The following is a 15,179-nucleotide window of genomic DNA, read 5'->3' on the forward strand; positions in this document are numbered from 1 at the left end:
AAGTAGTTTATAAGCAAGTAGTATCAGCATAGTTTTTGGGTATTACTCATACCTCTTTACGATCAATTTCTAAACTGAACTGCACAAAGCAGAATTTCATCTGTAGGTAATACCTCTTTGACAGCTTTGAGCATCTCTTAGTTTGTGCTCGTTTACTTCAAGCTGTTTACTTGGCATACTGTGTAACTGAAAAGGTCTAATTAGGCTTGTAAAGGAAAAAGGTGCCAGTTAACCAAATCCCAATGTCAACAACAAGCCGCATATCTGGCCAATTAACCAAGCACAAATACAACATGGCAACGGGGCAGGTTTAATTGGTGAGTTTCTCTGTGACAAATCATGAATTAATAAAGATATACTGCATTACTTGTGGCAATGTCACTGATTCACGTTAGTTTACGAGTATTCAACAGCTGCCACACACACCAGCTGTTCCTGTGTTGTGTCGTAAATGGAAATCAGTCTATCAAACCTTACGGTGTGCCATTAATGTGGTTCTTAGCATACAGCAGCATGTGCATGAATAATCAACTGACCCAGCTTAGCGTAGTAGAAGGGGAAGTCTCCCAGGTATGTAGAGTACTGAGGCAGGGTGAAAAGGCCTCCAGGCAGATTGTTCCACATGAGGTTACTCCTTGAGGTGTGCTGCAGTACCCGGTCCTGGATGATCTGCATAAATAGGGGAGCAGAGGAGATCCAAATTCATGCTTTCTGTATAGTGGCCAATTGATAAATATCAATCAAATGTCCACAATATTCCTCGTTCGTGTGACTTGTAGAAAAAAACAAAAGACCAGGAAAAAGGCCAAGATCCAGTATTTGTACAACTACTGTAAAATGTCAGTAAGATGTCAGTAGGAAATTAGCTTTAAGCAAAGATCTTCCATGTTCAAACACTCCAAATTAAGCAATAATTATGCCAGTCGTATATACAGTGTATATGAGTGCAGACACACATCCTCTGGCACTTCTCAAATTAACAACTGAAACAACGAGTCAGTTCAAATAAACAAAAAACCTGCAGACTACAAATGAGTGGTTTTCATTATGCTGTCATGTCTTCTCATAAATAACAGATTCGTATCCTATTATTAAATTCTCCTTTCATTGTTTTCTTAGGGACAGCTTATTTTTGGTTGTGGTGTATATTCTTTTACATTCGCCTCTCTGTTTAAATGAATTCACATCACATTGATATTTTATATATTATATATTGTATATAGAACTTTCGATTTTTATTAGTTTGTTGGATTACAGCTATCACTGACCACTAAATATTTAGAATACTATTAACAGTAACATCCATACATACCCTCAATAGGAAAGAAACAGCTAAAAGTATATAATGCCAAAATATCTTTCTAAAAATCGGAACCATTTCATTACTGAAATGAAATGAATGAGGAAACATTCATCAAATACATCTTTTCTCCTAGACTGTGGCAGGTGTAATTAATGTGTGTTCTTTTCAAGTAGCTGAATCTCGTCATGCAAGGCAAGTCTGCCTACAAACAAAGGCAAAAAACAGCAGCTGCTTTGCAACTTGTATGAGCTGAAAACAAGACTTAAACTTTGGAGACAATAATGCAAAACAATACGCTTTAATTTCGTTTGGACCTAGATATAATACATCTATGTATAGGAAAAACAAACATAAATCGATTGAAATTGACAATTATGACTTAAATTACATTACTCTGGCTTGGCTTAGGTAGCAGGCATGGCTTAATAAAACCACCCTTGGCCTCTCATCTGTGAAAATTGGGTGAAAATACCTGCTAACACAAGCAGCTATGAAGGAGTTTGATCAGTTCTTTCAGCTTACATTTTACAGCCAAAAATGTCTGTACTTCAAGCATTAAGCCACTATATTCATTAGCGTTTTACTTTTTATAATGTGTAATCAAAATCATTTAAGTTATGCAGTTATGTTTGAGATAATCTGAAAGTCAAAATACAATTAAACAGTAACATCAATTCAGTTAGTTTTTCAAAATAAAGTGGGTTGGCACCAGATGTTCCATAATCCTAACCTGAATTTAAGTTTTAAATTTAGTTTAGAATTAAGTTTATTTGTTTGTTTAGCCCAATAGCACATACAATGTATCAGCAGGCTTTGCAGGCCCAAAGCATCAACTGTTTCCCACTCCACCAAAGCTCTAAGAAGACTCTTACACAGTGAGAGGATACCTTAATAAAATATTAAGCATTCTCAGGAGCTATGGGGTTGTTACAGAGCAAAGTAAACCCTGTTTACTTCTTGTAGGATATTGTGGTAATAAACAGATTCTTGAGGTGCAACTTTAACTTGTTTACAATCAGGTATCCATAATCCCTTGCAAATGGTAACTCACTAATGAATTAAATTTGAAGTCAAAACACTGACCTCTCATCAGTCTTGTACTATGGTATGTGTTGGGTTAAGATACTGAGAATGTAAACAGATCAAAGATCAGCTTATTGGGGCTGTAATTTTACCCTGCTGACACAGAAATCCCAGCTCTGCTTTCTAGAGCCCTGACTTAATACCTCTTGGGACAAGGGCTATGTAATAATATCTGAGGAGTGAGACCAGCAACTAATGGTGTAAACTGCAGTCAGCAATAAGGCTCAAATGTAACACAACTGAAAATCAGCAATACTTCTCCTGTTTATTGCATTAAACTGAAAAATTAAGATTCAAACATTCATCAAACAAAAACATCAGATACAAGCAAAATGCTGATAAATTTATTTTCTCTACCTGCCATTCTGGTAGATTACCAGCCATAATTTATCAGACCACTGCTGGAAGTGGCTGGTGAATTTGGGGATGAACAAATTCACCACTTGGAATGCAGTGAAAAACCTTGCCATACAGCAAGCCTTACAAATTCTGTCTGTTTCTCTTGTCTTGCTCCATTATACTTTTTCATTCCTCCCAGTTCTCATCTTTGCTTGTTTGTAATTCTAGCCCAAGAGCAGTATGATAGCCTGCTACGCACCAGGAAGAATACAGATAAATGGACTCTGACAGGAACAAACTACTGACATGATTGATAGCCAAGCCACAGCAAGAAACAGCTCCAAAAACATGACAGCAGTGTTTAACAATATATATCATCCCTCTTGGTTTTCAATCTAGTCTGGAGCAGTTTCATTGTAAGTATTATGTCTGCAACTACACAGTCTGCACTTGTAGTCTTGTCAGTACAAAGTCAATAACTGGGATGAACAGAACTGAGTGATTTCTAAAATGATATGAAAAAATCATGAATGAATGGATTTGCGCCACATTTGTATTTTTATGCTTGTATGCATTTGTGTGCAGGCATGCACTGTTGTTTTCAGACAAGTGAAAAATATTGGAACTGCAGCAGTAACATGAACGCGTGTGTGTGTGTGTGTGTGTACCTCCAGTGTGGTCAGTACTATCTTCTCTACAGAGTTGAAGTAAGCCTCCCATAGGAACTGGGTCTGCTGTCTCAGGGACAGGATCTTATCCTGGTGGATGGAGCGCACTGTTGAGGGGATCTGAGATAGAAGTGAACACATGTTAGCATACTTAAATTAGCCCAGACAGAACAAAAACAGAAACCCATACTCTACACTGGATACTGCCATTTAATCCACAACATACACTGCCTGTAGAACAACAAGATCTGCCTCAATAAATCAATTGAGTGAGTCTCAGCTGTCATATACAGTAAATCTGATACAGATATTCAGTAGCTTTAGAAGACAGTGGTCCAAACTCACAAATCAGGACTAGGTAAGAAAGTCGAAGAAAATATGTCCTTAAATATGTAGCAATGTTGATTCCAAGAGGCTGATACACATCCATATTTACTCTGCACATGCTTGGTGACAAACATGCAGACTGGAGTAAGAAGCAAAGAACACCTGCACACTGCTGCTGTGTTACCAACCCTTTATAAGATCAGGCCTGACGAAAACCTTCTGTGGTGAAAAAAGCTGTCATGCTAAAAAATAAAATAAAAGAAGAACTGGCAATGTGACAGTCGTGTGCAGATAAGCTTTACTTAATTTTCTTATAGCAGTGTTAACAAAACTCTTGATTAAACCCAACTTTAGATCCGTATTAAGTTTCTACCTGTAATAGCAGCCTTTCATCCCCAATCACAGCTGCTGTATTCCAGTCGATGATCTCTGAGAAGGGAAGCTCCCAGCCATTACTCAGCATCACTGGCACACAAGCTGCCTGTAAGAGTAATACACACACAAAATACACTAGATGAATGTTGTAAGTTTGAAAAATAAAATTAATTAAAATAAAGACAGACTGGAGAGAAGAGAAAACTATTACTAAATGGCTTATGTTCTTCAAATCCATGCCATCACTGTACAAGGTCCATTTCCCAAGCAATCAAATCAGGCAATTTAACCAATAGGGGCGACTCATCTTCCAACACATTTCCATTAACTACAGAACTACTGCAGTATCTTGATGACTAACTCTCTAAGTGACTAGGCAGTGCAGCTTCATAAAAATGATCATTATGTTTAGTGGAAAGGAAGATACACTTCAAAACATACTTGAACATTAAACCCCTGTGTCTGAGAGATTAATGTAATTGCACTGAAGTGTGTATCCATGTTTGTGTGTGTGAATGTCTTTGATAGTCTATTGTGTGTGTGTGTGTGTGTGCAAATGCGTGTGCATGTTTGTGCTGCAAGTTTAAGTCTGTATTTGTGTTTATATAAGTTGGAAAGTACATGGTGAGTCCTGCCTGCAGTGACCAGGCCTTACCATCTGTTAAGCGGGGTACCATTCACTGATTGGCCTCCGTCACCACACACGCACGTCCAGGCACAAACGCTCCTGCATCAGAGTGCTGCAGTGCTCGTCTAATCTCCTCGGTGTCATTAGCAAAGGCAGCAATCTCCTGAAACTCTGCCATGGCTTTCCCTACCTATCTGCTCTCACAGAGCAATCAACTAGAGACTCCTGTAGCTCAATCCTCTCCCAACTCATCACATTACAAGCACACGCGCGCGCGCGCGCACCCACCCACAGAATAAACCTTCATTAATAAAACTCACTGCTATGAACTCCCTACATTTTGCAAACAGACATGTATAAGCGAGAATCTCAAAGTGACTCTAGCCTACTGCTTGTCACGGCACCTGCATTGCACAACCTGATTCTGCATCTACATCAGTCAAATCAGTCAACCGCTCATCACCAAACCAGCTATAGTTTAATCATGTGAACATCTCCACTCTTGACTACTGCACTGCTTCCTATCTGGCCTGTTAGAATACTCACTTGAGCCAATGTAACTGATACAGCGTACTAGCCTGCCTTGCCTTCACCTTCCCCTCATTCTCCAGTGTCTGCTTGCCCTCTTCAACTTCAACTCTGTGCTCCTGCATAAGGCTGTGGGTGGAAAGATGCACTAATACCTCCAGGCCGTGGTCCAGCCCTGAACTCCAGCCAACCTCTGCACGCTACCTCAACTGCAGCTGCACTGATTTTCCTGTGTCGACCAGGTCTTCAGTCCACTGTCTCCCCTCGCCTCACTGCTGGCTCCCCAGTGGTGCAATTATCTTCCCATTCCAGTCAATAAAAGAGTCACTGTCTATCTTCTATTGTAAACTCAAAAGTCATCATTCTTATTCTACTTGCTCAAAAAGCTCTCAGTTTCCTAACTATTTCCCTGCTGTTTTCCCAGGACTTTGGTTACTTTAGATTTTTTGATGACATAAATATTGACTTTTTTCCACTGTTGCACTGATTATACTGTAAGTCAGTAGAGAAGAAAAAAAGCTAAATATTTCAAATCTGATTGTACACAGAGGTGACTCCAAATTATTTTTAGTCAAAAGTATTCACATAAATAAAATAATACTTTACATGTGGACATATTCTCATACTGGTACCCAGAGTGTGTAAAGGCAAAAGGCATAATTACAAGGCTTTCACTGTTTTTCACCGATGTAAAGGATCAGTGCCTAAACACTGTTTAAATCTGTTTAAAAGTCCTGCAACATCGATGATAGGATGTCAAATTCAACACACCAGCGATATTAGAAAAACAAATAAATCTGATTGACAAGAGCTGTGACAAAGTTCGTAAACTTCTGATGTAAAAGACCTAATATTTACCCGCACAATGGCACATTTTATAGCACATTTAGGCATGTTCAGTCAAAGGCTTTGTCAAAATCAACAGAGCTTTATGAAGCCACACTGGAAATACATGTTTATTCAAGATGTAATGCACCATTTCTTCAACTTCCAATGACAGGCAAGTCTGCAGTTACTAGCAGTTCAGCTCAGCCTGACGTGTTACTGGTCAAATCACACGACCACGCTAATTATAACCAGTAGTTATTTTAAACGCACAGTATGCAATTTTTGCCGCTAGGGGTCTCTCACATCAAAACATTAACAAAAGAAATAGTTTGATGACGTCGTGAAGTAGCGTGGGATCATGGGAGTTGTCTTCATTGCCGATGAAAATCTATCTGACATGACTCGAGCAGAAATCATGTTCACGGACAATGTAATGTATTAAAGTTTTATTCACGTTACGCTTAGTCACATTTGCCAGCTTCCTTCCTCACTCTGACGTATCCTGTTTTTCCCCGGAAGTTGACAGAGAGATGAGACCAAATAAAACGCATCGTTACTTTGGATAAAATTATGGATTTCTCTGGGTTTGAACATTGTTGGAAACATTTGGGATAATGTAAGTACACAACTCAACAAAATATATAACATAGGTCTAGTTGTTTTTAGACATTTTAATGGGGGAATGTTACATATTATACCTTTAAGAGAATCCTCATTTATTGTTTCATCATAACAACTTGCTTACTGGATTCAAGCATCAATATATTTGAAAGGTTCTTGTGCCTCTAAAATGGAGCTTGCCTTGTACTTCCATCCTGGCCAATGGTAATTCAACAAGCACTGTTCTCAAGATAGTTGGGAAAGGTTATGATTTAAAATTAAAAGTGAGATGGGCTCAGTACCATTGAAAATTAGGGACACTCGAAGAATGTACCAGTATTAAAAAATGTAAGTGTAATGTTGGAGAAGAGGAGAGGATGACTCAAGGAGATAGGTGAAGAAACTCAAACAAATAAAAAAAAGCAGAACCAGAACTGAAAAGAAAAAAACAACAAGAGAGAAAAGATGGCAGGGACAGCAATGAATAGACTGAGTCAGAGGCAGCTGGATCAACGCTGTCTGCACAATAACAAAATGACTGGCAGTGGGTGAGAGAGCTACTGGGAGTAACTCAGTACATCACTTTTTCCATTCTCAACCACTGATTAATGGCTTTATTGTTTGGCCACCACAGCTTCAGGGCTGACGCATTGCAAGATTTCTTGAACTAGTTCAACTTGTGTTTGGTCATTATGTTCAGCTGCCAACCCAAGATGCCAAAATGTACCTTGCACTTTAGAAACCTGAAAAGTGAAGCACTTTTAGCACAAGAATTTATGTGGGTCAGCCTTTGATTGGGGTTTAATCAGATCTTCAATCTAATCTTGCAGTAATTCCTTCAAAATATTTGTGACAGAATCAGTACAGACGCAACATACGGTGGCTGCAATGGTACAGAAACAACATGAATTCTAATTAAGGTGAAGTAGTACCTGTAGTGTTGCACCTACTGCAATTCCAAAAATAGTTTCTTCTTTGGGATTTTTCACTTTATTAATTCATACAGAGTGGCAGGAAAGATGGGAGAGAGATTTAATATGTAACACAACCTAGAGCCACAACCAAACTCACAATGTAGCAGATACATGGCATGTACCTTCTGAGTCACCATAATGCACCTACTGTAACCGATTCTGATTTACTAACAGCAACATTTGTATGTGTGTCACTGACCTGCAAAGCCTCTAAAAAGCGAAAGGAACCCAGCCGTCGTCCTCGAGGTACCAGACAGAATGTGGAGTTGTACAGCATCTCTCTGTAGTCATACCTGTAGGATAATAGCAAAGTAGAGATGACATCTGATTAATTTAACATATTAAATAACACAATTTGTACTCATATGCACAGGATACTGACAGAAGACCACAGAGAATGCAAGCAGTCACATACCAGAACACTGACGTTCCATCAGTGCATTAGTTGTGTATGGTTTTTTCACAGCCACACAGCCTACTGCTACAATGACATTTCATTATAAAATCCTAACTTTAGGAACACAGCCAATAGCAGTGCCAAGCTTTCTGAAACAGTCTCAGTGCAGCACAGACGACAGAACAGAAAAGTCATCTCTTTTTAACAATGGCATACCTGGAAAGCACAAGTACTTTCAGGAAAAACCCATACTTTCATCTGGACTCTTCTCTCTTCCCTTCTCCCCACCCATCTTTAAACCCCTTGCCCTTTCATCTGCACATCTCAACATCTCTCGTTTTTTCCTCACTCCCTCCATCCAATCTAAGCCTCAGTCAGCACTTCCTTGGATTAAGGAGCTGCTTGGAATTCCTTCAGTGTCAATACTATGTGTGCAAAACAGTGTGCATTTGTGTGCTGCCTGGTGGCCATGCATTGGACTGGGTTTCTTTAGTTAGGATTGAAAGTGTGCACATTTTATTTCTCAGTGTATTATTTGTAAACAAGCATTCATGCAAATTTGTGCTTGTATTTAAAACTATTTATGACCACATTTGCATGAGAATGCAAATATGGATGTAAAGGTGAGTGATAATTTGTGCCCATGCCTGGCGCTGTTTTCCCGTCTCCTGTATTGTTTTTGTGTGTGTATAGACCGATTATGGCTTAGGCAAGCTGTGTCTCTAAGTGTACTGCTGAGTATCCTTGTTAAGGTAATGCCTCAACTTACCGCACAACCAAGACACATCAGCTTTATGTCATGTACATGGGGTAAAGGCAGTGATAGGTGCAGTTCCCCATTAGTACATTATGATACAAAGTATGACACTTTACCTCGCTATGCCTTATGGGTATCAATCTGAATCAAGTCATTTATGGAGCAATGAAGAGAAGGTTTATCTTAACCCCAAGATTTTCAGGAATACTGCAGACACACAAGGTAGCCAATTCAATTTATGCTACAGAGGAATATACATAAAGACATAAGCTGATTCCCAGGTCATAATTTCTGGGCCATCTTAAAAATTATAATACATTCAACCATTGCTGAAACACATGCATGCGAGATGCCATATTTACAACATATTCTCCAACATGTTCAATACTGAAATCAGCTGGGTTTGTTTTTTAATGAGTGCTTGCCAAATATCAAGCAAAGGATTTCTGAATTTAACTGCTAACAAGTGGTTCCATCTTTCATTCAGCAAAGACCACAGGACGCCAAGCCAGCTGGAAATGAAGCTCTCATTAGCTTTTACATTAATAGCGGGTATGCAAGATTAAACTGAGTGAAATAACACTGACACTTTAAAAACACCACTTGTTACCATCAAAGTGTTGTGGTGGCATAGTGCTGTTGGACTAACCAGGCAAAATATTTAATGACTGTAGCGACAAACTTCATTTCACTCGTGGTTTGGTGGCTGGATCTAGTTTTAACCCATCAGGACCCGTTGTTTTCTAAATAAAACAGTGCTACTCCACACAGTTTGCGAACTGGTCTGCCTTTCAGCCTGAACTAATATTTCTGAGGGAAAACTGAGTTCACAAGATTTAGGCTGACCTCTGAGAGGCCTGACAAACCATTTTCTGTTAGAGGTCATGGTTGTGTGACAACTGAAGTACCTCCTGGTGTAGAAGCATACACCATCTTTTTTTATGCTCATATTCTCTGCGTGGCCTAAAGATTACACGATGGAATTCTGTTAGGCACCATCCATTGCAACAACCATTACACACAAATCACCAAACACCAAATCTTATGGCAGTGTTTCTACTAAGCACCTACATTACTATCATATGGGAGTCACAGATGAGTACAATGTAAAAATATCATCTGCAATGTTGAAATAACTTTGGTGATTATGTAATATATATCTGGATAATCCCACTTTAGACTACACATTCCATTTGGAATTAACAGCCACTACAGTGAGTTTAGAGAAGATTAACAGCCAGAAAAAGCATAAAACTACAGTTAAGCTTGATGCCATCAATAGTAACACACTATAACGTAGACAGAAATCCATTATCAATTAAGCACATATTAGTAGGCTATAGTAAATAATACTACAGGTTAGGTAGCATCACAGATGCTGCTCTGATCTGTGCATCCATTATGAAACAACGATCGGATCCATCAGTCTGACTCCATCACAGATATGATGGGCTACCATTAAGCATGACAAACGAATAATCCAGCCAGAGGCACGTAATAACTGGCCGTTTTGCAGGCCTATGAAAACCAAAGTATAGGTCCATATCTGGGCCTGGCTGGGTGTAAATCTTTCATCCATCACATTTCCTGTCAGTGCAAACTCAGAAAAGACCAGCTGTTCCTGTCCCTGCATACCTCCATTCTTCTCTTCTCTTCCAGATGGCTGCCTGTGGGGAGGAGCAGTCTCACAGTATGCTACCGCATGCCAGTGGAGACGTTAAGGATGAGTATTCAAAAATATCTTTTTCATAAACAAACTCCAGTCTTGGTGTCCATTTTCTGTTTTATTTTCCCCAGATTTTTAAAGTGTACATGCATGTAGGTGTTCAACAGATTGGTCTCATTGGAAGAAAATCAGGATGGATGTCAGTGAGGAGTCATACCGAGCATTTTACAGCAACGTCAGCAATTAATTCTACATAATATCTGGTAAATCCTGCCTCGGCCCATATTTTTAGTGCTGCTGGTGAGCAGGGCAGTCTCACAGTAGCAGATTGGTGGGAGCTTGAGTTAGTCTTTTTTGTCACCTCCCTATTATGCTGTAATAAAAATTACAATTGCTATTATTACAACTACAGGAATAATATGGAGATAAAATACTGTCTAACAACAGAAATAGGGTATTATATGCACATTATCATGAATATCATCTCAGCATATAATATATAACAATGTTAGCATTACACTAATTTGAAAAAGATAGCACAGGGATTCCTCAAGTGTATCAAAATCTGTTTAAATATGTGTTATCTTCCATAAACAATAAATTGAGATCATGTAAATAGTCAAACCAAACAATGCAAAACAATATATCCTACTGTAGAGCTGTGCACAAAGCTTCAGCCTGAGAGAATGCATGTGGTGGACACAGACACATTCACTGAGGATTTAACCTCAACCAACTGTTCAATCAGAGCGACCACGCTGTTGACATTTCCTGACCATCCAGATGCTCTTGGTTAGAAACTATCATCTTTTAGAAATGACAGTTCGTTTATATGACCATTTTGTATGTGTTTGTGAGTGAGACAGTGAGGGAGAAAGAGACATGGAGACAAGTAAAAAAATAACTTTAAAGTGTGTTTTAGGGGGGTAATGGATTTTAAAAGCTTCAGTTCCAGTGCTATAAGAAAGTAACTCTCATATACTGTGTTGTCTGAGTGGAAGTAGTGGGTATAATGCCTAAAGAAAGGTAAGGCCTAAAAACTTATCCCAAAGATGATATAATCACTTTTGACTGCTCACACACTTGTCCTGAATATCTCTATTACAAGCAAGAGAAACTATACATAACTATAAACTCTTTCCATGCACACTCTGTAAGAAAAGGGCCTAAAGTAGATACTGGCAGGGCCAGAGCACTGTCACTTGGAACATATCTCAAATAAGGAGATACATATTAGACATTTGAAGTCTATTAGCAAAGTGCATTGGAGGGATAGGCTCTTACTCATAGAACTGGAGTTACTTACATACAGGTAACTATTTTTTTTGGCACTGTGAAATAATGGCTTTGTGAACTTCAATACTTTGAGAGATGACCATGATGAAAACATGGAGACTGACTCACAGTGACTTGTTTACTATAAATTATATATATATATATATATATATATATATATATATATATATAAAAACATAGTTTCAGCTGACATGGGGAAACTAGTGACCGAATTCTCATTTAAATACAAACGATTCCCCTCCACCTACAGGAGGAAAGGTGAGTGAATAATATTTGAAGTGTACTAATGCAGGATCATCATACCACAACTCAGATCAATAATGAAACAGTCTATTCCTGATACATGTTTCAATTTTCAATTTTCTAGGTCTCTCATTGGGAACAAGAGAAAGGACCCGACAGTAAAATGGTAAACCTACACCTTTCGTTTTAATACTGTGGGAGATCCACTGTTATGACAACTTTAAATAAACCTATTCATTCAAGGATATCATTAAATGTCATTTATTAATTTTGCAGGAAAGGAACACAGTATGATACAAAGAAAGAGAAAGGAATAACAGGAAGTGAGCTGGGTCAAAAAAGATCAACCAGTCTCCTAGCAACAAGAATGGATGGTGTGAAAAAGAAATGCATGGCTCACTCTGTCAAGTGCCTGAGGAGAATCAGAAGAACAGCCAAAGTGTTTATCTCTCATAATCGGTGTAAGAGACCACACACATTTACAACATAATTCATAGAAATGACTGCAATCAAAGGAGGCACTGCTTCAGCTGCTCTATGACAAGTCAAAGTGCTCATGTGGGTTCCCCTAAACTGTCTTCTGTGCTGGGACAGCGGATCTTCTTTCATTTATCCAGTCATTTGTTTGTTCATCCACTACACACCATGTCACAGAAACAAATAATGTGATTTTTATGAATCTTGAGGAAACAGTGCATCTCTTAGCTATATCGTAGTATTTTCAAACTGATATAGGCCCAGTTAAGTGCTACGGGATAAAACATGGTGGTATTTTTGCTGCTGGCTCACAGAGGGACTGCTCCTTTATAAATTTTACAGATAAACCAACAGAAGAGGAATAACTAACTAATGGCATTACAATGATAAGATCAAAGAATGTTTTGCCTAACACTAAATCATGATCCAAACTCTACTGTAACATACTTCAAACAAATAGAAGAAAACATTATTTCACAATATAATCTTGGTAGTTATTGTAATTCAACAAAAATTAAATCATACAGTAAGATGAACTAATTAATGGGAAAGAGCAAGTAAACGGACCACATGCTGCCAATCATTGTCAAAGATTAACCTCTTGGAACGCTCAGCTGTGGCCTAATTTAATGCATGTGCCATTATCTGTACCATGACAGACAAATTGCAAATCAACAGAAGGGTCGTAGTTTAGGTGAATTAAACATAATGCTTTCATGGTCACCTGAATAATAAAAAAACTACTACTAGAAACAAAAAATGCATAGCCTGTATTCTTTAAAATACACTGCCCCCGGTTCATTGTGTAGGCTAGTTGTCAATCATCCTGGTCACAGAGAGAATCCTCCACAACCGAGAATTCCTTAAGATTGACTTCAGAGGGGAAAATGAAGGCAGCTGTAGTACTATCCTGCTCTCTCACCCCTCTCCCATCCCGTACTGACTTCATATCTCATTTTCTGCTTCCTCTTTTCTGTCACAGTTGAGCCAAGTTGATAGGCAGTTGGCTGTTGCCAGGACTACGAGTTCAAGCCAGAGGAATTTCAGCCTGAAAGGCACCAAGTGAAAGTGAGTGTCGTCGGATGACAAAGGGAAAAGACGAAAAAAACAGCAGTTGACAATCGCATGCTGTATCCAAGCCTCACATAGCCAGAGCCACCCATGGCAAGAATGTCACATACAACGCAAACACACACATAAAGCCTTGTTTTGACCTAAACACACATCAGAGCGACTTCAATAGTTCAAGACACTGCCAGACCCTCGTAGACCCAGCTGCTTTGTTTCTCCTGACAAGGCTGCGCACCAAGAGGTAGACATGTACAACACACAGTGACAGGCCCAAGGAGGGAAAACTAGCACGCTTTACTAATGCACACACAACAACAGACTTCCAGAAAGAGTGTATTTGTTTTTTCTTGAAGACTAGCATCAGACCTGCATATGTAAAAATAAACACATATACAGTGTTTTTAGGCATGAGAGCAATCATTACATGACTGTTTTGAGCTCCAGAAGGTGATCAAACGGCTGCTCGTAATATGGGGTTAATGAGCACCCCCCATACTCATGTTACATGGTTTATTTAGGCGTCAAGATATATACTAGAAAGCAGGCTGCCCTCTAGTATAGAGAGAGTCCATTAGACCTCTGTGGAAAGTGATCCCTGAGGAATGTGGAAACGTTAGACGTTAGCAGTGCTTTTATTACACTTGCAGGGATCTGGTATACCAATCCATTGCAAGACTCCCCCACAGAATGTTTGATTTTTCTGCGTGTGTTTGTGCAGATTCATATTACACTGTGATACCTATTTCAGCAATGCAATGTAGTCAAAACCTAGCAACTTTAAGAGATGAAGACACACAATTTAGTGGCCAGAATAAATGTGAGGAGTGTGACACTAACATGTCTACAGTTATGGAGCTTAAAATACTCCAGTGGTCTCAGGATAGGAGCATTAGAGATTGATGGCCAAAACTATTATGAATGCGATTCACTGCACTATCTTATACTTAATGGCATAGTTAATCTTGACTGTTTTACCTGCAGCCATGACGGATGAGCAACCTTTTTTTAAGCAATTGCGCTGGCCAACGTTGCCTCAAGTAGGGATGGGGACGTAATACTGGGGGGGAGGAGGGGCAGCAGAGCTTAAGGGAAAATAAGAATTTAATTGAAAAAACTACACATTGTTATACAAGCTTGGCTGTGTCATGACACCTGAAGGATGAATATGCATAATGAATCATTCTAGATTTTCCAAGTGTATATGGACATTGCCGCATAGGGCTGGGTATCGTTAAAAAAAATTATGATACCAGTACTAATCCCAGTAGCCTTAAAGTGATACTGAATAGAGTACTTAATTTGATATCTTTTTTCCCCCCTACTTCATTAGATACCCATCATGTGAATAGAAGCATTCAGTTGCGTAAAATTCTACCACTCCTCCCCACCCATTTAAAGAGTTTCCCCTCTGGGATCAATAAAGTGTTTCTGATTCTGATTCAAATGATTTTTACACGAATACATTTTGAAAGTGTTCTTTAATTTGTGCACTCGAGATAAGGGTAGAGAACCAGCACAACAGACCAGCCTTGTTTATCAGAGTGTTGAGTAATGGGAAACGTTAATTCTGAAGGACTGAGTTAATAGTTTGTGTCAAGCGTAGAGGTTATATTAGGCTA

At 38.9% G+C, this 15,179-nt stretch overlaps 1 protein-coding gene across 1 annotated transcript in view; it reads right to left on the reverse strand.

Moving 5' to 3' along the window:
• The window catches only part of LOC122881559 (exostosin-1a-like), a 39,128-nt gene that overhangs the window by 6,333 nt on the left and 17,616 nt on the right, over nt 1-15,179 (reverse strand). Inside the window, exons 2-5 of the mRNA XM_044207886.1 lie at nt 7,853-7,946; nt 4,094-4,201; nt 3,394-3,513; nt 537-669 (exon numbers count right to left, since the gene is read on the reverse strand). Of these exons, the coding sequence (XP_044063821.1) occupies nt 537-669; nt 3,394-3,513; nt 4,094-4,201; nt 7,853-7,946 (455 nt within the window). The remainder of the gene's footprint in view (nt 1-536; nt 670-3,393; nt 3,514-4,093; nt 4,202-7,852; nt 7,947-15,179) is intronic.

The sequence above is a fragment of the Siniperca chuatsi genome, linkage group LG9 (assembly GCF_020085105.1).
Source record: "Siniperca chuatsi isolate FFG_IHB_CAS linkage group LG9, ASM2008510v1, whole genome shotgun sequence".
NCBI lineage: Eukaryota > Metazoa > Chordata > Actinopteri > Centrarchiformes > Sinipercidae > Siniperca > Siniperca chuatsi.